This window comes from Homarus americanus, unplaced genomic scaffold, assembly GCF_018991925.1.
Source record: "Homarus americanus isolate GMGI-L3 unplaced genomic scaffold, GMGI_Hamer_2.0 scaffold50281, whole genome shotgun sequence".
Classification (NCBI taxonomy): domain Eukaryota; kingdom Metazoa; phylum Arthropoda; class Malacostraca; order Decapoda; family Nephropidae; genus Homarus; species Homarus americanus.
In genome coordinates this window covers 908,576-936,293 of record NW_024742338.1, presented here as the reverse complement: position 1 = coordinate 936,293, position 27,718 = coordinate 908,576, and the positions used below count along the sequence as shown (strand labels likewise).

Here is a 27,718-nt window from a genome sequence, read left to right as displayed (position 1 = left end):
TGTATACAGTACTGTATAATATTGGCTGACTTGTTTTGAACAAAATTTATTAACAAAAGACCTTGAAAATTTATATTCTCATAAACTGCTCCATTTACTGACAATATCAGTACACAGTAAACACAAAAGCAAACAAAACTTGTTATTCTAATTTATATTTTTCCTGTTATCACTTTTGGTCCCAACATTTTTATGAAATTTCTGATAAATTTAATAGGGACCAGCAAATCATCATATTGTAATTACCGGTGTATGTTGTAAGAGAGGACATTGCAGGCATTATATGTCCTTGAAACTCGCTCATACCATAGTACTGTAGTTCTGCAATTTCACAATATCTAGTGTTGCAGTTAGAAATTAGCACACAGAAGTTTGATTACCGGACTTACATTCTAAACTATAGATAAAGTAAACAATAACAACAAGAATAATAACACTGTTATGATAATATAACAGAAATAATAAAAGTTAAAAGGGAGTCTGGCTGTGAGTGGGAATGTAACCCCACTTTTACTATGGACACCAGTCCTTGTTTATACAGTAGGTACCATCCTTTATATACAGTATTCATGGTTTGGGGTGTGAGTCTGCCTAGTTGGACGGTTATGAGTTAAACTGTTTGGGTTGACCCGAAAGCTTAATTCAAAATCCAAATTGAATACAGTTACTGTAATAAACAATAACTACTGCATATGAGAGTCAGAACTTATGAGAATACAGGGTACAGTACGTAAGAGTATATGAGTACAGTATGGTAACATAATAAAATAAAAAGAATGGTGATGGAATCGATGGACAATTTTGTCACTTGCACTGCCCCAAGTTGTAGCCATTAGGCACACTTGGCTAACCAGTCAGTGGTCATGAGTGTGAACATGATCTAGGTGGTGCCCCACTGCAGTGGGAGATTGGCTACTCACACGGGCCAGAGAAAGGTAGTACGTACTGGTTGATGTGTAGCACGGAAAGTTATGCGTATTTGTACCATACCTGCACAAATTTATTGCTATATCTTTTATTGAGTATAAATATTCACAACACGATAGAGCACAACAAGCATCCTGGAGAGAATAATACCTGTGGTTAAAAATGATCTAGATTACTACTGTTCCTTGGTAAATAATCTTCTCTGATGTATATTGTCTTAAACAAAACAAATAAACAAACAATACCGCACCTATCACTATCTGGGCCATATCCTATTACCAAATCCTGCTGTACACTGTTGGCAAGATCAGTCTCTACTATACATATTCAGATTCTTGTCCATCACCATACAGTACACTCTTCCATACTAACACACCTCTCACCAACACACTCCACCATACTAACACACCTCTCACCAACACACTCCACCATACTAACACACCTCTCACCAACACACACTCCACCATACTAACACACCTCTCACCAACACACACTCCACCATACTAACACACCTCTCACCAACACACACTCCACCATACTAACACACCTCTCACCAACACACTCCACCATACTAACACACCTCTCACCAACACACACACTCCACCATACCAACACACCTCTCACCAACACACACTCCACCATACTAACACACCTCTCACCAACACACACTCCACCATACTAACACACCTCTCTCTCACCAACACACTCCACCATACTCCACACCTCACCAACACACACTCCACCATACTAACACACCTCTCACCAACACACACTCCACCATACTAACACACCTCTCACCAACACACACTCCACCATACTAACACACCTCTCACCAACACACACTCCACCATACTAACACACCTCTCACCAACACACTCCACCATACTAACACACCTCTCACCAACACACACTCCACCATACTAACACACCTCTCACCAACACACACTCCACCATACTAACACACCTCTCACCAACACACACTCCACCATACTAACACACCTCTCACCAACACACTCCACCATACTAACACACCTCTCACCAACACACACTCCACCATACTAACACACCTCTCACCAACACACTCCACCATAGTAACACACCTCTCACCAACACACATTAATTTTTACTCCCATCCACTAATACTAATACCCCAATAGACTACATGTTTTGATTTCCCACGTAGACTTAATTAGTAAAAAAAAAGATTTATATTCTGGTGAGTCACGAGACACCAGCTTGTTACGTGTATGTTTATTTTTATAGAGAGTTTCCGTAACTTTGGAATGTAACACAGTAGAGTAGTTTAATCTTATCAGCGTTGCATTTTTATTTACCCTTTTAAATTTTTTATTTCAATGCCATTCCTCTATGTGTGTTTAGGTGCCATCAACCATACTTTTTCAGTACTGTGTTTCAATGCCATGACCTGTTAGCCTAAAAAAAAAATAATAATAATAATAAACTAAATAAAATGGCTCCTGTAGGTATGGTGTATGCAATAGTTATCATATTAATATATTTCCAAATACATACTGAAAAAAAAATAATAACTCGAAGGCAACACAAGGACACACTTAAGAATGATAGCTCTTTAATTTCTTGTCTCTCTTATTAAAAACACCTTAAAAGAATTCATCCTATTGTCTGTTGTTTGCATCAAGACACAGTGATTGTTACTAAGAAAAACACTTGAATGAAGGATGTAAAACAGTAAACACCAACTGTCAGTCTGTTACATCATTTGTTTACATATTATCAACTACGTGAATTAGTATCATACCTTTTTACTATACTGCAATACTCAAGTACTGTCCAGTAGAGCTATTTCAAACAAAAATACCATCAATTAATATATCAACCAAGCTCCCTCCACTTTTGGCAGCCTTAGTAACTGTTGCTATGTGAGTCACACCACTACATTGCCAACTTCATTGTTGCTGTTTTTTTTTTCAATGTTATAGTATAATAAAAAAAATATTACCCGGTAAGTGGAAACATGGCTGTTAGGCATCAATTATTCATCAGCATCGAAAATGATATATAACCAAGGTAGGTCACATGTAGACTAAAAGTACTGATACATTACTGTACTATAGTACAGTATAGTTTAGTACAGTACTGTTAATGTATAATACACATATGGTAGATTGATCTTAAAATCCTATTTTTTAACTAAACCTGCAGCCAGACAGATCAAGCACTGCACACACACCATATACTCAAGTTCAGACCCAGGAAAACCTTGACACTGATGGCTTGATAATTATTTCTGACCAATAAGCATACCTTAGAATACCTCCCACTGCTAATATCATCCACAAGGAAGGAGACTTAACTATGATATTATTTTTCTAAACAGAACTCAAATCTAAGTGGCTCTCACAATGCTGGACAACTTGCTGAGGTCCTTCATTCCTGAAACAGGACGTCCCAACACCAACCAGGATAAATCTGTTAATCCCCTTGAATAGACCATAATACAACTCCCTTCCCCTCTTGGCAGCCACCTCTAGTGACAGAAACATGACACAGCAGTTGTTCCAAAGAACTGGAGGTCTATTTAGAGCCATGACTATCCAACCGTGCGCTCATTCACTCATGGTGACATGTTCCCGTCCTCGGCTCCCAGGGTGTAAAGACACATACTTGGCGCCTCCTGGCCACCAGGACCAGACAGTTGGTCCCTTCCCCCTTCTCCTCCTCCCCAGCAGGATTTATCAACATCCTCCAACCAACAATACAGTACAAAGACTGATCAACTCACAACTGATATACAAAATTGATAATTTCAACTAGAAAGAATGAAACAACTGTTAGAGTGACAATCAGTACTCTGTGGTCAATGATCATCTGACACACCAAGGGCCTGCCGTACACTCACCAACACTGGATAAGAAACCAACTAAGACTCCAACTACATCATGAGAGAAATTAGGACTCCCAAATCCACCCAGGTGAGGAATTATGAATTTCTAAGAACCCTCTCCAACACCCTGTATGAGCTGAAAGACCTACCAGGACCATGTGGTGAATGTGTTAAACATCTGCAGATTGTGACACTGCTGGAAGGAGGGAATGACCCTTAGCACTTAGATACGAAGGCCATTCAAACCGTGGGAAGAACTCAGCTGGCGCCAATATCAAGTCAAGAGACTGTTTACAAGACCAGGTCCCACAGTACAGACCTTTAGTTAATCTATATGTTCACTCCATGTTTCTTATCTTTTTGTACTGAAAGCTTTTGTCAGTCAAATAACCCACTCCCCAATCTCACCATATGTAACTGTTATCATCTCTGTTTATTGTATGTTTTCAGCACTTTGGCTGCTACGTTTTCTTAATAAACTGTTTAATTATTATTATTATTATTATTACTGTATTATAAACCAGACTGAGGCCACCACAACCTAAATGACTCCAGCTGAATGCAAATTTAGTAGATGATTTAGTTCCAGGTAGACAGTCCAAAAGGTTAGTCATAGCTCATTGGCTCTCACCTAATCAGATTTTCCTCAACAAACAAAAAATACTGGGTGTTTTCCTTACAGAACACTCTAGGGATTAAGTCAGGCAGTTTCATCACATATGAGAGCCTTATCATCAAGGTAAGGCAATTGAGACCTTACATATAAAATTTTGTAAAGTTGTTTACACTTGATGGCCTGACTGAGGTGAGGCTGTACTGGCATGCTAAAAGGTACCAGGCTTTACCAATGGTGTCTGTGACCAGTGTAATCACCAATTTGCACCTCAGTTCACATTTTATGAGGTCTTGAATGCCCAGAACTTTGCCCAAGTACACTTTGTCAGATGAGTTGGCTTATAAACACAGAATAACCATAACATTGGATGTTTGGAAGAACCTTCTCGGTTTTGATAAACCTGCATATTATACCGGTATTTATTGTTTAAATTGCCGTGAGATTTTAACATGCTCACATTGATTTCATGAGTTTATTGCTGTATTCGTAAACCCTTCGAGTCTATCAGCTGCAACAGGTAAGTTGGGTGGGTTAATGAGTGCATTCTTAAATAAGGTGAACAATGAAGCCCCTATATAAACACAAAATATAAGGAACCCTAATTGTATTGCCAAAACAAAGGTAAAAGAAAAAGGCAGCTTTAAGTCTCACTAAGAAAGTCTGATGAAAGGTAGCTGAAGCTCTAAGCTAGAATTTCTGCCCTCATCCCTCCAAGGAGAGCACCAACCTGTAAATCCTGCCCTAGCCACAAACTGGCTCACAATTTTCAACCCTAAACTTTAGGAAACTAGAAGAAAAGGGAAATTCTCTTTTTTCCAAACTCTCAAAAAGCAGATAAACTACCTGTTTGAGTTTGGGATCTAGGGTCTTTGTGCACTTGGAATAGAAAATGAAAATCATCTTAAGAAATACCACAGCCACTGCAGAGAAAGCTACTGAATAATAATTACTTCATTAATAATACGTCTCAGGTAATAGCCTGACAAACACAAAGGTCATAGCATTCCAATGAAAAACAATCATTCCATTAGGACAAGCTGATAATCCTGAATATAGAGCAACACATCATATCTCTGGGCTGTGCAATGTTTATTATGTTTATCCATCTGAAGAGTGAACTCTGCCCAAGTCAACTCTATATATCATAACTATCTGTCTCCCTCCAGACCCAGTGAGGACCATCCCAGTGGGTTCAGGAGGACACTGGAGTGCCTGGAGAAAACCTATGATGTGCAGTAGGGTCACAACCATCTCACAGCCAATCCAAGCAAGTATCAAACATGTGTTGCAGTGGTGAGAAGCAGTCTACCAATGTACCTATGAAGGTAATAAATAAACAAATAACAAAAATATATGTTCACCATATAACAACTTGAATGAAAACAAATGTTCAAAGTTAAACACACAAGAACTCTATATTAATTATAGGGAAATAAAACCCTGTTCCCTTCCACAGTGAACTCTACCATATGAAACAACACAGGGAGGGGAGGGGAGGGGACCAACAACCTAAGCCTTGGGGAGCCAGGCTCATCCATTCTACAGTATGCTGATTACATCAAAACATGCTTAATCTTATTACTGAGTACTGTACTGTACTGTACAAAAGACCACTTACAACACAAAAGCCAGACAGTCAACCCACTCTAAAGTATTCTACAATAGGTATGTAGGTGTAGGAATAGTATGAGTTTAATATCGGATACAGGGAATCATGCAGCTTAAGTAATGGTCAAACAAGTTGTTGTAATAACTCAACGAGAACAATACGGTACTGTACTGTATCTCTTAAAAGTACCATACTAATATACCCATCTAAAGTTACTTTGTGGGGGGGCAATCTCGGGTCAAGAGCCTTGGATCCGCTTGTAGATGTAAATGCCCTGTTCACTTGGGGCACACACAGTAGAGGTTATAATCCAAATTCTAGGGAAAATGTCTTTAGTAAACCCAATGGCACTCTGTGAAAAACATCCCATCCATTTAAAAAGCTATCTAAAGGCTCCATTATGTTCAACATCAGAATACTGTACAGGTAGGTGCACAATAACCCCCAAAGAGATATTACATACAAGTCACCCTCAACCTCTTCTGAAATACTATAATAACTACTGTACTTCCTTAAATACCATACCAGCATTGGCTAATGAATTGGTTTCATATACCTCAGGGCAAACACTTGGTCAGCCTGGAAATAACACTATTTAATAAAACAGACTGAATTACTCACCAGTGAAATTGGATTCTCCTTGACCCAGTGTGGGAGATGTCAGTCCCCCTAAACCGATAAGCTGGCTGGACCCTTGTAAGGTTGTTGGCAACATTAAGCAACCCTTACCATGTGATGTAAATCAAGGCGAAAGCTTCAAACAAAATCATTAAAAGGGTGAACTGTATGTCACAGCCAAATACTTCAATAGATCTCAAAACAGAGGCCAGGAGTTAAACTGGATCCCAATTGATGTGAAGATGATCTAGCTACCAGGGAATTATCTGAAAACCATAAATTCAAACTCTGACTAAATGGTCTGACGCCTGACCATCCGAATATGGCAGACTTGGATGAAGGTCGAGTTGCATGTCAGCTGGTATGGCAAACATGATTAATTACTTCCTACATTTGATGACTTACTTCTAAAGATCCCTTCCATGGACTCTGCTGTGACTAAGGAAAAAAAAAAAATCCAGTCTAATACCCCGGGGTTAACCGATTTTTACAACTCATGACTCGGGCCTATAATTTACATGTTGCCTTATGAAGGATGTTAGCTAGAAGTAGCTAAGAGAGGATATTCAAAATAACTCGAAACCAACCTGGACCAACTAAGCTACACGTAACTCACTCAAACAAAATTCAATCCAGTTGTTTTTGCTTATTATTACTGTACTACATTGTTGTTTAAACCTAAATTCCATATTCATCAAAGTCTTGCCTATTTTTGTTTGACAACATATCCAAGGTTACATTGGAAATTTACTACTGTAATTATTCTGCCTTGACAAAATATTCCTGGTCAACATTGTGAACACAAAGTTTTATCAAAGTAGCTTCATTAACAGTAGTCATCTAAATCACATATATACAGTATGTCACCATAAAACTACTGTACAGTACAGTACTGTACAGCACAGTACAGTACAGTACAGTACAGTACTTGTATTTTGAGTGTTCATCTCAATTAAGTTGAGTGACCAGATGATATATACTGAAGACATACTTGGTAGCTATAGTACTGATATCCACTCAAGTTGAACAGAAATGAAGCACCTGACTTTATTTCTGATGCTGGCAAATCATAAGCTTGAGTCATACTTTAATAATGGACAGGTGAAAAAATGCAGGTTTTGTGTACAGTACTGTATTCTGACTAGAAACTACAGCACAGTATATATACAAGGTCATTATTTCTATTCAAGAACCCTAAATGATATTATATTTTTGGACAAGCAATAAACAGTCACTTAATATCAGTACCAGTATGAATAAAATCTGATCACTACAAAGAACATTTATGTCAGTAAGCTGCATGTCTAAATAATCGATAGTTGTCACTCAGGAAATTTGGTCATAGATAAACAGAGGTTCATAAAGAATTGCCTACAAGTACAGTGAATCCTCACTTTACACGGTTAATTCAACCCACGGCGGCCCGCGTAAAGTGAACAACATAACATATGGGATTAATTAAAATAGAGACCGGGCCGACCCCCAAACTCCACTTTTTCAGACACAATACCTACGTTGTAGTAAAAATAACTTCTTAATTTTATGATGGTATGCACACACAATTAATAATTAAGAGAAATACAGAGTATCAATAATATTAGGTTTTTTAACACTTACATTAGTAGAAAAGATGGCTGGGCACACGGGGATGAGGGATTGGTTCCGAGGCAGAGGGCAGATTATTGGCCCTCACCTGTATCACTTGTATCAATCGTATCACTATCCACCACAGAGGCTTGCAGGGCCTCTTTGTCAAACCCCTCAAAGTCCATATAAGTCCATATCCTCACTATCATTATCACTATCACTGACTTGGGCCGGCTGTGGTGGGTGGCGGGTGAAGAACTCGGTAATGTTTTGATGACTGGGCGACCTTGTGCGCACCCTGCTCGCGCCGCTCTCCGCGTAAAGGGGTACACGCACCGCAGAAAGTGAGCATTCCGGTTTCGGCAGGGTACCGCGTAAACGTGGAAAAGCATAATGTGGGACCGCGTAAAGCGAGGGTTGACTGTAGCTAAATCTCAGGGAACTGTTCCTAAAACTTTAACAGTATGGTTTGACATTAACATCAATAATAGCAAAGACAAACATCTTTAAACCCCTTGTATACAGTCACCAAAAATTGATAAGCTCACTACTGGAGGGGAACGAGGAGGTAACCCATCAATAACAGATATACATACTGTCTACAATGGCATACATTGTACAGTACTGTACTGTATAGACATCTACCTCGACAGTAGCCATGTCTCCATTTTCAGAAAAATACACTAGATCTTCAGTACAATAACAACTACTTAGGGTACATCCAAGTATGTGGGAACTTCGTGTTTTCTTCTTTCCTTGTGGTTATCAGCATATACCTAGATCACGCGCACCTACAGTGATTTACTTGCATATATATTATATATACAGTATATATATATATATATATATATATATATATATATATATATATATATATATATATATATATATATATATATATATATATATATATATATATATATATATATATATATATTGTACAGTTCTGTACAATATATACATATACACACTTGGATCTTCCCATTATTTTCCCTCCTCTCTCTAAATATGTACATCTTTTACAAAGATGTGGAAAGTATATACTGTATGTAAAGTACTGTACTTTAATAATGCAGTACTTCATTACAGAAAAATGTAGGAATAATGTTCAGCTGACTACAGGTACAGTACAATGTTGTGACACATGCTCAGTACTTTTTTGCTATTTTCTGACAGCTTGAGGACCTTCAAATAGTGCTGCGGTCATGTGAAACTTCAATAACATTTCCTGCTATTGGCAAACTCCCAGATCTCACAGGTATTTTGAATTTGCACTTAACTGCAAGTTAAACCATATTTAAAAAATACAGATCAATATCCAGGTAAAATTCTGATTGAGAGGATTATCATTCTAAAGTCAGCTCACCAAATTCCTATTAGCAAATACTGATTACCTATACTATATAGAGTTCCAATTTAATACAGTATAGTATCACATTCCCACTGAGGTCCAATTTTTCTTGATGCAATGCCAGTGAACTATTTCTTACAGTAACTGTCATGAAAAATCAAAACCTGCCCAACAGACCTTAATGAAAACTAACCAAGATTGTGGTGTTATATGTTTGGTTTGGTTAGTAAAAGATACTAGGCATGTGTCATTTTTTTGTTACACTGGTTTAATCAGGTTTGAAGTGTCTGGTGTCAAAAATGTCACATCACCACACCATCACAAAAACCAGAACCATTTTTTTTGAAGTGAAAATAAAATCTTCAACCTTACTTGCTGGAACTGGAGAAGTCAACATTCCTTTATGTATCTACTGTACATATGAAGGGAGGAAACCTTTATTGAGGCTCAAGGTAAGTTCCACAGACATTGTCCAATTAGGGGCCCTTGGTAGCAGAATTAAAGAACATAAAACACAGCGAGGACAACATAAGGTCAACCAATTGTAGGTAACAGTCAATGTGTACAAGCTGAAATTTGTTCCTAAACCTCTGAGTACAGTACAATGAATTAGCTCAATGAGTAGAAGTGTTAAATGTAGGTGAAAATCAAAATAGTTATAAGTACAGATATAATGGAATAATGTAATGACTTAATATTTATTGATTTTGCACATAACTATAGCATGAACTACAGTATGGACAGGTCCCTAAGAAATTGCAATGAGTATTTTGAAGTCTTAAACACATCTGCCAATGACTAAGATATCTTGATCATTTGCAAATAATGGCTTGACCCCCTTGATTACAATGTCTTAACCCCTTGAGTATGATGATGTCTACAGCCCTTGAATATAATGAACATTTTCCTAGTCTAGAATAAGATGAAAGGGTTAATGAGGGGTTAAGCCATCATTCTCAAGAGGGTTAATACTATATACATGACTAATGAGACATTTCAGGGGACATGATGACAGTTAATACACCATCATTCTATCAGTCATCCAACAAACTTATTTTCCTTTATCATATAAAACAAAAAAGACATTATCAATCAACATAATCAGGTTAATGTCTACAATAACTGAACCTGTACTGTTAAAAATATTATTTTATCAGAATCTTCACCAATACCTTGCTGCAATGGAGCATGAAAAAAAAAAGGCACGTAGGCCACTAAATCTGTGTGATCTGGTGAATAAAAACAGATCATTTACAAACTATACCTGATATTAACAAGAGTGGACCACTGAGCACTGCCAAACTTAAGCCACCTCCAGCTGAAGTATGACAGCTGTTGATGATCACCTTTCATTTACTGGAACATGTGAATTACCGGTATGTATACATAAGCAGTACTGTAAACTACTTATCATTTCTAAACTGAGGAAAATAATTGTTTTCCCTCTTCCTCATATAATATTAATTGTATACAGGTATATACTGCTCAATTATGCTTCATGTTAGAACTGTGAAATATGGATTCTGTACTTTAAAAATCTTTCATTTAATCATTACACTGGATTGTTTAGCTTTACCAATTTACAAGTTTTAAAAGACTGCATGAAGTTAAAGTTTTGAATACATTATTATTCTATTAACACTGGTTCATGAGCCCATAACTAGGATGGTGATATTTTAATAGATTTTTATGCTGATTATGGTATAGGCAAGTACAATGACCAGATTAAGTAAGGTAAGGTAGGGTAGGTTAAGGTATAAGGTAGGGTAGGGTAAGGTAAGGTAAGATAAGGTAGGGTAGGGTAGGGTAAGGTATAAGGTAGGGTAAGGTAAGGTAAGATAAGGTAGGGTAGGGTAGGTTAAGGTAGGGTAGGTTAAGGTATAAGGTAGGGTAGGGTAAGGTAAGGTAGGGTATGGTAAGGTAGGGTAGGATAGGGTAGGAAAGGTATAAGTAGGGAAGGTGGGGAGGGGAGGAGGGTGGGTAAGGTGGGATAGGGTAGGATAGGGTAGGGGGGTGTAGGGGGTAGGTATAAGGTAGAGGTTGGGTTAAGGTATAAGGTAGGGTAGGGTAGGAGCAAGTAGGGGTGGTAGGGGAGGGGTAGGGGGTATAAGGTGGGGGTGGAGGGTGGTGGGGTGGGGGGGTGGGGTAAGGTAGGGTAGGGGGTAGGGTAGGGTAAGGTAGGGAGGGAAGGGAAAGGTAAGGTAGGGTAGGATAGGGTAGGGTAGGATAGGGTAGGGTAGGGTAGGCATAAGGTAATGTAAGGTAAGGAAAGGTAGGGTTAGGTTAGGTTCTTTGAGTGATGCTTCTAACCCCACACTTTCCCTCTATTGCATATTAATACCGTTTTCAAGGAAGAAACAATTTTTAGGGTTGAAAATGTAAAAAACTATTATTTCACAGTTTTATCAAGGATCTATAAACTAATTACAGAACATTTAAGTATGATATATTAAAGGGTAATCACTTTAATAATTAGTTTAGAGCCAAGATTATTCATTTGAATAACATATATACCTTCCTTACTGCTCTGCCTCAGTGCCACAGCCTAAACACCTGTGAGTGAATTAACAAACCCACTCACTGAAGTACAATTAATTATAGCAGGAATGAACCACTGATGACAGATGGTCACTGGTTCACTTCAGTGATGATTCTGTCAATTCACCGCAGCTCCAAACACACACACGACGGCATCATAAGTAGTGAGACTGGGAGCCAAACTCGATAAGTTAACACCGAGAGGCTCCAGCTCCATAAAGTACAGTACTAATAAAAATTAATTTGAGGAAAAATTTTGGAGAAAAGCCAAGTTTTAAAGCGGCGCCCTGAAATAAGACATTACACGTTCATGAAACAAATGGTGTACAGTACAAACACCCGAGGCATCGCCAGTCAGTGGTGCTCCTAACACGAGGTCCTTAATGAAAACTGTAAACTGCAACACAAACATAAGTGCCATCTTTACCTCCCACTCGTTGGAGGCACTAACATCCCACACACTGGAACAATTGAGTGGTTAATATTGACGACCGACCTCAAGCCATGAATAATTACCCAATGACTTTTTAAATTATACAAAAAAAAGTTATCGTAACAGAAGCGAATTATTCCAAATATATATTTGGACGAACGACGTTTTACCTTTAAGTAACGGCAATGGCTGTAGCTCCACATCGTTGGTGGTCCGATACCGCGACGATCCCTGCGACCTCTTCGGCTTCTTCTTCAGCGACCGCTTGGCAAAGGGGTCTATCCTGTCCACAAACGTGCCCCCACTCCCCGACATTTTCCCGCGTGTGTCCAATCCACCCGAGCTCGCACTAGTGTCTGCCTCCTACACCCACACTGCGGCCATCACAGCAACAAACACTGGCAGCCGCTGCCGCACATACCACTTACACTTTCACGTATATCTATACTGGCAGCAACACAGCAGCGGGGCGGGCCTCAGCGTGCCATACAGCCCGCACCCCCGACACCAGTGGTCCGCTTGGGGGTTTAGAGTGGTGGTGTGGGGGTGGGGTGGCGGGTTAAGGGGGTTAGTGCACAGGTGTACACCAAGGCACTCAGGTGTGTGAGTGTGGGGTGTGCCGGGGTGTAAGTGTAAACACGACCAGCAGCGGGGTGTTGTAGGTAGGTGTCCCCACACCCACTGCCTACACCGCCACCTGCACCTCCTTTCCTCTCTAGTGTGACGCCCCCAGGTCCTACGACGGTGCGAGAAGTGACCACCTGCCCCTAGTTGGTGGAGTGGCAGGAGTGACGGGTATATACGAGGTGTGGTGGAGGTGGGCACACACACACCGCTAACCTCACACAGCGGCCTCTTTACCTCCTCACACGACCTCCACGCGCTCCCATCACCAGGAGTCCCGCCTCGTACCACCTCAGCGCACCATAATACGAACTCCTTCACAGTCACAGTCCCCAGAACTCATCCACAAACACCAGTGTTATGGGTAATGTTGTACAAATCCATATCTGAAAATAACCTGATCCTCGTCTCGTGTTCCGTGAGAGTGTGCGAGGCTGCGCGAGGGAGGAAGTGCTCTGACGTCACTATGGCCGCCACTCCCCCCACCCTCTCTCCCGCACCCTCCCTCGCCCTCCAGAATTCTCCGGCATCCCCCTCCATACCTTATAAACCAACGCAGAACGCTATTTAATAATCTCAGTTCCTTACCTTAAAAAAATACATATTTTTTCTGTAATAATATGAAGTAAAACACAAAAGATATGGTAAATATGTAAGAAATAGTGTGACCCATCAATTTACACTAGTCCCCCTCCTGCTTTTCTTCCCTACTTCACCAATTATCCACGTCCTCATTGATAATATCTGCAGGGGAATGAAATATTGAGTAGACATAGAGGGAATAGTGAGCTGTGAAGAATGTGTGAGGGTGAGATAAGCACAGAAGGTGAACACAAGACCCGCCCTCATGCCGTCATCAAATACGTCACCACTACTTGTCTTCACTCATCACCAGGTCCTTCATTTAAACCAAACTATTTCCTCCTCTCCCTGTTATCCAATATTCGCTTTATTGTTCACAAACGCGCAGGATATTTGAAATTATTCAACCACGAGGAATATAACGCGATAATACATATTTTTTTAATTTAAAGTAGTATATTTATGTCCTACGTGTTAGAGGTAACTTGCAACTGATTCAGTACAATGCAATAATGAAAGTCACATGAAACCCTTGCGAAAGTGCTATACAGCTTGTCAGTATTCTTTCTTACTCCTTCTGTCTCTCCTTGCTTCTTGTCTCACTCACACACACACACACGCACACACACACACACACACACATTTGATACTGTATATAGAAGGACCCACAAGCAAACACACACACACATACGTACCCAAGCACATTAACAAATATTATACACACGGATGCAGAGAATGTACAGCAACGAATAAGTAAACACACACACACATACATTAACACTCAAACATTAACACACATACATTACAAACACACACACACATACATACACACGCATATACAGAAACACAAACGTACACATACATACATAAATACAGTACATACATGCATGCATACATACATACATACATACATAACTCTTCCTTACAGTCACACATGTCACCCACACCACATCATACCACACCAGACCACACCACCATCACACCATACATCACCACACCATACAACATCACACCACACTCCCATCACACCACACCATACATCACCACACCACATCATACCACACAACACCACACTACACTACCACATCACCATCACACCACACAACACCATACCATACATCACCACAGCATATATAGTAATTCCCGTTAGAAATACTATACAATCAGTTATGTATTAAAGCAGTTATATTACCATTCAGCATTTACCTAATATATAAGACATTAGTCCCCTGTGTACGGGTTCCTCTCTCAGCTGAATAAAATCGCCTGGCGGCTCTGTACAAAGGGGTTTACCCAAACAAACCCAAATTTAAACACGTAGGCATAAACAAACAAATGTAAACATGTAAACAAACAAATATAAACACGTAAATTTAAACACAAACATAAACAAACAAATCTAAATAGGTAAACATAAACACGCAAGCATAAACTCGTAAACATAATCACACAAACACACACATAACAGAGGTACTCAAACTACCCAACCAGGAGCGAACTCGTAGTGATGGTTTTAAATTAGACAAATATAGATTTAGGCGCGAGAGAGGGAAACACTGGTTTGGAAGTAGAGTTGTGAATTAGTGGAACAAGTTACCAAACATCATCATTAATCCTTTCACAGCGGGAGGTTACCCTAAGCTGAATAAAATCATCTGGCGGTAGCCAGAATAAAATAGCAAGTGCTTGACACGGTGGAAAGGTCAATCGAGGTAGGTTTTAACTCGAATACGCTGGATAGCGATAGGGGTTAAGTGTAAACGGGACTGCCCAGTATGGGCCAATAGGCCCGCTGCAGTTTCCTCCATTCTTATGTTCCTAAACACGTAAACATAAAGAAACACAAACATAACAAGTAAATATAAACACGTAAACATAAACACAAAAACCTAAACACAAACATTAACACAAACCTAAAAACCTAAACACAAATTATTTAAATAATAATAATAATTACATAAAATCACAATAAACTGAAAAAAACAATCAATCTTAATTTTTAATCGTTGAGGTCTCGTGTATCAACTAACCCAGATAACGCGTATAAAAGACCTTTAGTTATTGAAGCGCAGTAATACTTTACAACAAGAAAGCGGATTTCAGACTGTAGGAAAAAGTTATTAACATTGACCTTATTTTAAGATTTTTTTTACACATATATTATTACAGTTGGTGTGTGTGTGTGTGTGTGTGTGTGGACGACGCTGCGGGTCCCGTATCGGCCTCTTTAATCACCTCAAAACTCACCAACCTAGGTGACATCCCTAATAACTCATATCATAGTATCATAGCTGGATGATCGTCATACTTGATTCCGAGTGACAGCAAAGTAGTAGTAGTAGTAGTGTGTGTGTGAACAAAAATCACTAGTATTGTGTCAAGTCTCAACTATGAACCTTTCAAGTGACCCTCGTACAAATACTCACCTGGGCTGCAGAGGTACACCCCCCACCCGCCACCCAGATTAGTTTCTCTTACAGATCACATGAGGTTTAGCCCCCCCCAGTTTATTTTATCAGAAGATTCATTACTCAAACACTACCAGGAGAGGAGGGGGGGGGGAGGGTTAAGTTACGGTATATTGGGTTACGTTAGGTTGGTGTTTGGTTTGGTTAGGTCTGGTTAGCGTTAGGTTAGGTTACATTAGATTAGGTTGGGTTAGGTTAGCTTAGGTTAACATTAGTGTCTAATCTTCAGTTGGTCCTTTTCAACATTAATGAAGAGGTCAAGTTAAAGGTTTCAGAATGACGAGACAAGAGTGAAGTTTGGACCCCCTACCCCCCACACACACTGTAGTAACACCTTTTGTAAGTCTAATGGCTTGTATATAGAGCTCCCTGTCAGTATATAGAGCTCCCTGTCAGTATATAGAGCTCCCTGTCAGTATATAGAGCTACCTGTCAGTATATAGAGCTACCTGTCAGTATGTAGAGCTACCTGTCAGTATGTAGAGCTCCCTGTCAGTATATAGAGCTACCTGTCAGTATATAGAGCTACCTGTCAGTATGTAGAGCTCCCTGTCAGTATATAGAGCTCCCTGTCAGTATGTAGAGCTCCCTGTCAGTATATAGAGCTCCCTGTCTGTATATAGAGCTTCCTGTCAGTATGTAGAGCTCCCTGTCAGTATATAGAGCTTCCTGTTAGTATATAGAGCTCCCTGTCAGTAAATAGAGCTATCTGTCAGTGTTTTACCCACAACAAAATAATCTCAAACTGTTCATAACATCCTGCTTCTGATATCCCCAATGTTAAGCCGACTGTCACCTTAGTGTATACATGTGACTGTCACCTTGGTGTACAGTATATATGTGACTGTTACCTTGGTGTATACATGTAATTGTTACCTTAGTGTATATACGTGACTGTCACATCAGTATATACATGTGACACGTATCTCTCCTTCAAGACTTTCGTTAAAAAAAATAATTCTCGAAAGGTTGTGTTTTATTTGGGTTAATTACCCGGTAGCTATATATTGCTGCACACGTTACAATGTTTATTAATAATTTTGTGTATGTTAATTTAGCACAGGTAATATGTTAACTATATCTTATGAGAGTACTAGTGTAAATTGTATTCTGTTTTAGTGTTTATTTTAACCAATCAAGTGAATTCTTATACCTACAGGTAATAGTAATGTCCACTATTGAATATGTGTGTGTGTGTGTGTGTGTGTGTGTGTGTCGAGAGAGAGAGAGAGCCCATGAAGGGAGCCACTATCTTGAGTGGTGCCGGCAACTTTAAGGTATGGTATGGTGGGTGTGGTGGTGGTGCTACGGTGGTGGTGAGGGGTAGCATTATGGTGGGTGTGGTGGTGATGTTACGGTGGGTGTGGTGGTGGTGCTACGGTGGTGGTGAGGGGTAGCATTATGGTGGGTGTGGTGGTGATGTTATGGTGGGTGTGGTGGTAGTGTTATGGTGGTGATAAGGGGTAGTGTTATGGTGGTGATGAGGGGTAGTGTTATGGTGAGTGTGGTGGTGATGTTATGGTGAGTGTGGTGGTGATGTTATGGTGGTCTGGTGGTGATGGGGAGTGAGTGACACCTAGTACTTCATGTGCATCTAACATAGGTGGGGGGAGCTATGAGTCTACCTGCCTACCTGAGTGGAGTGTTGATGATGAGTCTACTTAACATAACCCTCACTCTCTCTCACCAATTACTTTTTCACACGTACTATACATGATGGTGACAGGTGAAACTCAGGTCATAAATACATGACAACCTATAGTTTATTTACAATGTTCTGGGCACTGTTGTCAAGCTAATCATGTGACCTCAGGGTGATCTAACACACCTTTGTCAAACATCTATGACCCTAGGGTGATCTAATACCTATGTTAAGCGAAATATAAGACCTGGGGAGATCTAACATGCATCAAGCTATATTTATAAGCCCAACAGTACAAGACAGTGTTGACCGTACTGGTGGAAAGCTTCCTCCCTCCCCAGTGATCAACTCTGGTAGTCTCCCCGTGTATCTACAGTATAAGCCCTTCTGCTGCATTCCATAGTAATGAAGTTGCGTGTCATATATATATGAGTAAAATCCCTCTCTATTTATATATAGGCAAGAACACGTGCACCAGCCTCGCCAGGAAGTAAGGTATACTTTTTATCTTAACTGTGCGCGCGTGTGTGTGTGTGTGTGTGTGTTAACAAAAGTGTATATATTCCGACCTTCACACCAATTGGAATCATTGTGGCGTGATATGACTGTTGATCAGTTTGTTGCAGAGAATAAAGGCCATGACGCCATCCCTGACGCTGGGTTGTAGCACCACATCACAACACTGATGGTGTGGGCTGGTTGTAGCACCACATCACAACACTGATGGTGTGGGCTGGTTGTAGCACCACATCACAACACTGATGGTGTGGGCTGTTGTAGCAATTCACATCACAACACCATGGTGGGCTGGGTTGTAGCACCACATCACAACACTGATGGTGTGGGCTGGTTGTAGCACCACATCACAACACTGATGGTGTGGGCTGGTTGTAGCACCACATCACAACACTGATGGTGTGGGCTGGTTGTAGCACCACATCACAACACTGATGGTGTGGGCTGGTTGTAGCACCACATCACAACACTGATGGCGTGGGCTGGTTGTAGCACCACATCACAACACTTAAAAGGCTGGCCCACCGTAAAATGCGGCTCATGGAATTTGAGGTAACCAAACGAGCAGGTACCGTGTCAGTACACCCTCTTACCAGTGTCAACTCTCTTATTTTAAAATGACAGGTAAATAAAGGGGTGCAGATGCGGAGTGGATAAAGTACTCGCCTCATAATTGAACAGTAACCTGTCCGAGTCCCACTGCCGACCACTGAGTGGGACGGTCCTAGTCAACCCAGCTGAAGAATGGCGACCTAACTAGCAGATGGGTAAGGGTAGCTGTAGTGTGCAGAGCCGGCCACACTGTCTCTTTGTGTACGGGTTCAAGTCTTCATTGTGATGTACAGTATAAACACTGCCCTTGGCGGACTGTCAGGTCTGTGGGACCGTCTTTTACGGTGGTAAATATGGACAAAAATGCAGAAATTATAAGGTTCACCAAGAACTTCAATAAATTGTAAATATAAATACCCAGATCATTCTCACATCACCTTTCAGCTAGGGTGATGTCTTCATAACGTTGAGATATGCGGTACTCTTCCTCACTACTAGTATGACCAAGGTGCAGCCTCTTGCATTCCTGGACGGTGAATCACACAACATCCATTTTTGTGGCAATGCTTGAAGCTAATAGAGACCGCCCATTTAGGTTTTATAATCCAATTCTTATTTATTTGTATAACTTAGTGTTATCGGCAACCATTTATGTGGAAGAATAAATAGCATCTGGGATGTCATTTGCCAGAGAGACAAACATCAGTCCAAGTACACTGCCTTGTGGTACACCACTCGTCACAGGTGCACATGTTCCAGTTCCGTGTTGTTGAGTAATCACTCATTTTTTATGATCATAAAAGGTGTTGCCCATCCATAATAAGACATTTTTCCTGTATTACCAACTTGTCTGTGCAATCTAATTTCCAGCTTTTTAATAGGGTATAATGCAATTTTCTCAACAAAGTCCGAATACAGTACACAATAATATTACCACCACGTTCTTGTAACTGTTCACTCAGCTGTGTTAAACAGGACGGGTCAAGAGTGAATTCATTTCGGTAGATGATCCATCATCACTGGCACTTAACATGCTCAGCTCTTACGCCATGTCACTACAGTATACAGTATGTCCAATGATGATCAGTGTCGCCATTTTTTATTATGCAGTGGAACACGTATGCTCATTTTCAGTAATGAAATCTCTTGTTTATTCATAGTTCCGTCTCGAAGATACTAATGGTTCCTGAGCTTATGGCACAAATCTCTTTAATTCTCTGGGATGCATACTATCATGGGCACGACTTTTACTGGTCCTGAATTTAGATAACTTGACTTTAATACTCTCCTGAGAATCCGGTATCGAACATGCATTACACCATAACTAGGCAGATTTGCACATTTTAGTACATCACTCTCTTGTAAACACCGAGGGAAAAAAAAAGACATTCAGCACCTCCGTGTTGTCCTGGTATAACTTCACATGACCGGCATCTTTAAGTCTCAGATCTGATACATTCACGTCAGTTCTTGGTACGATTGGTGAAGAAATTAGAAAGGTTGTGCCAGTTTCGACTAGCTCTCGGTTGTGACCCGCCTGGGGCTCTGCTCTCTCCTGCCCTTCTGCTGTCCTGACCTCGATTGGTTTCTAAACTCATGTCCACATTACTTTCTGTGTTGCTCCTGATTATTGCCGACCCATCTCTTTAAGTTGTCCGAATAAAACGTCTCGTTAATGTCTACAAAAAGAATGGCAAGTTATTGAGTCATTTGAATGTATATACTCACATTTCTGTAGTCCCAACATTAAGTACACGGTTATCCAAAATAATTTGAACTCATAATCAAAGAATTTCTTAAGTGCATATCGTCATTTTACATATACAACACTACCAAAGGTCGAGCAGGTGGCGGGACACGACGCCAGCTTAACGAAATCTTCTGACTTACGATAAAAGGCCTCCCCTGCCACCCACTGTTACCATACCTCCCCTGCCACCCACTGTTACCACATGCCTCCCCTGCCCACCCACTGTTACACCATCCTTCCTGCCACCCACTGTTACCATACCTCCCCTGCCACCCACTGTTACCATACCCTCCCCTGCACCCCACTGTTACCATACCTCCCCACTGCCACCCACTATTTTCGCCACCTCCCCTGCCACCCACTGTTACTCGCCCACCTCCCCTGCCGCCCACTGTTACCATACCTCCCTGCCACCCACTGTTACCATACCTTCCCTGCCACCCACTGTTACCATACCTTCCTGCCACCCACTGTTGCCATGCCTTCCCTGCCACCCTTTCATTGCCATGCCTCCTGCTGCCTGTTACCATGCCTTCCTGCCACCCTGTTATCATACCTCCTGCCACCCACTGTTACCATACCTTCCCTGCCACCCTGTTACCATGCCTTCCCTGCCACCCTGTTACCATACCTCCCCCTGCCACCACTGTTACCATACCTCCCACCACCCACTGTTACCATACCTCCTACCACCCCACTGTTACCATACCTCCTGCCACCACCTGTTACCATGCCTTCCCTGCCACCCCACTGTTACTATACCTCCCTGCCACCCCTGTTGCTACCTCCCCTGCCACCATTGTTACCATACCTCCCCTGCCACCCTGTTACCATACCTCCTGCCACCCTGTTACCATACCTTCCCTGCCACCCACTGTTACCATACCTTTATACTTACCTTGTGTGTGTGTGTGTGTGTGTGTGTAACAACTATGAGATGTGTACGTGACTACAATGTTGTGTGAAAGATGATCATTAAAGTGGGTAAACTTTCCATTACCTCCACTCACGCCAACCACCAGATAAGGCTCCTTCAACCGACCAGCCCATCACAGAGTTAGTGTGATAAACGCCCACATAACCTGCTCACCACCACCACCACACCTCACCCTACCCACCACTACACCCCTCACCCTACCACCACCACACCCTCACCCTATCACCACACCTCACCCTACCACCACCCACACCCCTCCCCCACCCCTACCACCACTACCCCCTCACCCCTACCACCACTACACCCCTCACCCTACCACCACCACACCCTCACCCTACCACCACCACACCTCACCCCTACCACCACCTCACCTTACCCCTACTACACCTTCATCCCTACCCACTACTACACCCTCACTCTACCACCACACCTCCCTACACACCCCTCACTACACACCCTACCCTACTACACCCTCACCTATCTACACCCTCACCCCTATCACCACACACACCTCACCCTACCACCACACCCTCACCCCACCACCACTACACCCTTACCCCTACCACCACTACACCCTCACCCTACCACCACCCTCACCCTACCACCACCACACCCCTCCACCCTACCACCACCACACACCTCACCTACCACCACCACCCTCACCTTACCCCTACCTTCATCCTACTACTACACCCTCCTCTACCACCACACCCTCACCTACCACCACACCCTCACCTAGCTACCTCACCCCTGCCCTACTGCACCTGCCCTGTCACCACACCTCACCTATCACCCACACCCCTCACCCCTACCACACCCCTCACCCCTACCACCACTACACCTACCACCACTACACCTCCTTTCACCACCACCACACCTCACCCCTACCCACACCCCTCACCCTACCACCACCACACCCCTCACATACCCCTACTACACCTTCATCCTACTACTACACCCTCACTCTACCACCACACCCTCCTGCCCTAACTACTACACCCCTCACCCTACTACACCCCTCCACCCTATCACCACACCCTCACCCTACCACCACCCTCCGCCTACCACCACCTGCACTTACCTACCAGTGCTGCACCCCTCACCCTACCACCACTGCACCCTCACCCTCACTACTACACCGCCCACCTACCACCACTACACCTCACCCTACACCACACCCTCACCCTACCACCACTACACCCTCACCCCTACCACTGCCCTTACCCTGCCACTACACCTCACCCTACCACCACACCTCACCGCCCCTACCACCACTACACCTACCACCACATCCTCCCACCCACACACACCCTTACCCTACCACCACCTCACCCCTACCACACCTCACCTACCACCACTACCTCCACCCTGCCACTACACCTTCACCCTACCACCCTCCCTAGCTTTCACTACACCCTCACCCTACCCCTACTACACCCTCCACCCTACCACCACACACCCTCACCCTGCACCACTACTACACCCCTCACCCCTACCACCACTGCCCTCCACCCTACCCCTCACTGCACCCTCACCCTACCACCACTGCACCCCTCACCCTACCACCACCACCCTCACCCCTACCCTACACACCCTCACCCTACCACCACCACACCCTCACCCTACTGCCCACCACACCCCTCCCACCACTGCACCCACCACTACGCCTCCACCCCTACCCCTACTACACCTCACCCCTACCACCACCTCACCCACCACACCACCTCACCCACCCCTACACCCTCCCACCCTACCACCACTACACCCTCACCCACCACCACACCACCCTCACCCCTACCCCTACTACCCACCACCACACCCCTCACCCTACCACACCCACCACTACCTCCCACCCACCCACCACACCCCTCACCACCACTACACCCACACCCTACCACCACACCACCCTCACCCCTACCACCACTACACCCTACCACCACCTCACCTGCCCACCCTCCACCCACACCTCCTTTCACACACCCCTCACCCCCTTTCACACCCTCACCACCACTCAACCTACCACTACACCCTCACCCTACCACCACTACCCTCACCCTACCACCACCACCCTCACCCTACCCCTACTACACCCTCACTCTACCACACCTCACCTGCTACTACCTCACCTACTACCTCCTTCCACCACCACTACACCTCACCTACCACCACTACCCCCTCACCCTACCTACTACACCTCCCTCTACCCACCACCTCACCTAGCTTTACTACCTCACCTACCTACTACACCTCACCTACCCACCCCTCCACCTACACCCCTCACCCCTGCCTTACCTAGTACTACCTCACCCTACCAGTACTACCTCACCCTACCACACACACTACCAGTGCCCACCACACACACCAGTGCCCTCACCCTACCACCACACACACACTCAATACAAAACGTACACAAAAACATGAAAACACACGCACTTCAAATACACTTAAATAATTAATCTTGTCGACATACGTGAAGCACCTGGACAAGAAATCAGGATCATATGCAAATGTGATACCTGCAGATTAATTGAAGCATCTCTGAGGACCCTTGGTAGTCTCCTCTTAAGTATGACAATAACAATAACCCAGTCCCTTCTATAAATGGTGTCCTGTTTTCTTGTCTACCCCCCTTGTTACCCTTGCCTCTCTACCACCACCGAGTTACCCCTGCCTCTCTACCACCACCACCACCACTGTTACCCCTGTCTCCCTACCACCGAGTTACCCCTGCCTCTCTACCACCACCACCACTGTTACCCCTGTCTCCCTACCACCAATGTTACCCCTGCCTCTCTACCACCACCGAGTTACCCTTGCCTCTTTACCACCACCACAGTGCCCATACTTTTGATATCTGGGTCATCACTTGCAAGATACTCAACAGAAGTGTGTTTGAACAATTATTAATTACTCCATCACTACGGTATAGGATATGGTGCATATTACAGCCATTAATTTATAATTTCATGGACTATCGACACTACAGTATAGCACATATGGAAGCTATGGGGATTGTGAAGACAAATACAGGAAATCAATAAGGTAGTTTATTCTTGTTTGGGGAATCATGCAAATAAAAACAATTACAGTTAGGGGATAATGGTAAAGATTAACGCTCTGAGTTTTAATCACCCTCTTCCATGGACGGGGGTTGTCGTGTAAACAACCATAGTTTTAAATGCGAAGGATCCCGCACTAGTGAACGACGGAGAGCGGTGGCAGAAAAACAAATCAATAATATTGGAATTTGAATATGTGGCTAGTAGCTGATCTTCATTACTCGCTTCATAATAGTTTTAGTGGATATTCACAGTAAACTTGATTACGGTAATGAACAAAGAAAACGATAATGGTAATTTTATAAAAAAAAATTTTACATTGTTTTTACAGCCAATACAGTATTATGAAATTTTTAAGAGACTTGTGATTTTTTTACTACCAAGTGCAAGCTCATACAGCTGCCGGAGTCATTTCATCTCACAAACTCTGTTAGGTAAGCAATACAATAATCATATCATACTCTGAACTTAGCAACCAATAAAAAACTGCAAACTTCAAGTCTGTGGGATACAGGAGGCTGGGATGAGAATGAGGAGTTTGTTTTTCTCAGAGTGTAGTCATTTTCACCCTATTAAATGTAACCTACTTAACAACAAATTGTTGAACTTACTTTAGTTTAAGATGTTCCCAGATCTTCCATCTTTGTAGTTCAGATCGCTGAGGTCCATATCCTTTGGCATTGAAATTGGATGTTACGCATCCAAGCTTCCTTCTTTAATGACACTCCCTTTACACATCTGTCTTTAACCTGTAAAATTTTTTCTTCGCCAATTAACGGTACAAAAACTCCCGTTCTCTGGGCGTTATAGGGCTCTCACTGGTTGAGAGGAGTAGGTGTAGTTCATGTTGATGGTCGTCCAGTATAGTCTTGAATTTGGCACTTAGCATTTGTAAACAACGGCACCTCAGGTATACCAACCACACGAGTAAGATGACCCATAATGCATCAGGAAAGGTGGACTGGCTTACCAACCCTACCCTCAATGGTCCCGCACGAAGGGGAAGAGGTTCGAGTGATTAAAACTACTGCTTGAAGGAACGACTCCTACCTGTGGGTTCTTTGTGGAAGAGGGAAGGGGGTGATTAAAACTCCGGGTGTAAGACTTTGGTTAAAATTATCATTGTAAAAGGGTTAACAGACACAAGACACACAACAAAGATTACAGCATTACTTCTCTGCCCTACAGCACCTAAGGGGTACAATGACTATATAGTAACAGTCCTTGACAGCAACAAGTGCTACAGATGTACAAACTTGTGTGAAAAATCCATGACATGTATTGAGGTGATGGGAGGGAAATGATAATTAATTAAATTCATTTGGAATAAAAGTTCCATCAAGCACAGGATTATTACAAGGGGTTGAGGTCAGTCCTAAGATTAGAGGCAACAACTTTCATAGTGAACACAATTAATATATCTCATGTATACTTTAAAAACATACAGGAAAACTAAGTATGAGAAATATCTACAGATACGCAATGTTGTACTCACCTACTTGTTGTGCTGGAGAGGGGCATCATAATGTGTCTACTAACCTAATCCTGTTCCTCACTACCAGGACTGATACAGCAACATTGCCTCTCACACACAATAACAATATACCCCAACTTATACTAAGCAAAGTGTTACATAACTACATATTACTTTCAAGTTGCTTCATTATCTTGTTTATCTTTATGTACAATCTACCTCCAGTGTGTGGGGTCTCTCAAGCACTCTTCTCTCAACTCTACCCAACAACGCCAGCTAGAGAAGGCACAGAAAAGAGCCTGCAGAATCATGCTTGGCGCAGACTACTCCGGCTACAACAATGCTCTCTCCACCCTGGAAATGCCATCCCTCAGTGACCTCCACCACCAAGCACTAGCAAGGTTTGGCAGTGAACTACTGCACCATCCTCGTCATCGCCACCTCCTGCCACCGGCAGTCCCCCGCCCACCTCACGCAGTCCGCCACAACAAAATTCAGCCCATAAGAGCCCGCACTGATAGATATAAGAATAGCACCATCCCATCTATTGTTAAAATAATAAACAACTCCTGATTTATGTACTGTACAGCCCTGTAAATGTATTCAACACATATCATTATGTCTAAATCAAATGTAAGTTTGTATATTTTCAGCCACCGGCTGCAACTCTATTAATAAACCGTTTATTATTACAGTATTATTATTATTAATATAACATCCTACACCAAAGCTTCCTATGTGATGGTGTATATCTGGATGAGTAGTTTTATAGCCAGTTGCTCATCACTAATCAGTTGGTCTAGATCCAGGAGACCTGACATTAGTAGGGGAGACTGATCTTATGTTCAGTGTACCTTCCTTAATGCCACCGCCACCTTGAGAGGGAGAACAGAAGGAAAAGATTGTCCCTCATGACACTCTAGAGGCCTGAAGGAGGACATCACATCACATATCCATTCTGTTGGAGTCAGACATAATGGTTTTTAAGGGTCACTTCTCTAACGGATGGGGTTTGTGTTCTCTCCATCTGGCAACTTTGGAGGTAAGTGCTTCACCTCCAATTATTATGTATACACAGCTTTTGTAGGTAAATAATCCTCATTGTTACTATTTAGTTAAATATTTATTTCATTTTCCAATGTAAGTGTTAATTAGTTTTCTAATGTTCGAGTCTGGATACAATAAGAAACAGCAGGGTACCAGCCACATTTGCTCTGAGTCAGTGCATCAGATGATTATTGTAATTACTCCATCCTGTCTTTTTGAGGTTTGTTTCTAGCCAACAAGGATCAAGTCTACAGTTAGAAAAAGTTCTTTACTGTGCAATAGAACATTTCAAGGAACTTCTATTAAGAGACAGTAGGAGAATCACAGAGATTTCCACTCTAGTAATAACAGGTTTGCATGTAATTTTGTCTTTTGAGAATATATTAGATGGTTTTTCCAAATCTATATTGGAACTTAGAAGATGTGCTTGCCAGCTGATATGGGATTGGATCATTCATTGAGAACAATCGATCATTTGGCCTTCTCCCAAAATCTGGATTACAACCCTCAAGAGAGCAAAGT

General features: G+C 42.3%; 1 protein-coding gene across 1 annotated transcript in view; it reads right to left on the bottom strand.

The window, feature by feature from the left end:
- The window catches only part of LOC121876826 (serine/threonine-protein phosphatase 2A 56 kDa regulatory subunit epsilon isoform-like), a 29,759-nt gene extending 16,137 nt beyond the window's left edge, over positions 1-13,622 (bottom strand). The window contains exon 1 of the mRNA XM_042382268.1: positions 12,716-13,622. Within this exon, the coding sequence (XP_042238202.1) occupies positions 12,716-12,860 (145 nt within the window). The 5' untranslated portion in view covers positions 12,861-13,622. The remainder of the gene's footprint in view (positions 1-12,715) is intronic.
- Between the last annotated feature and the right edge of the window lie 14,096 nt (positions 13,623-27,718).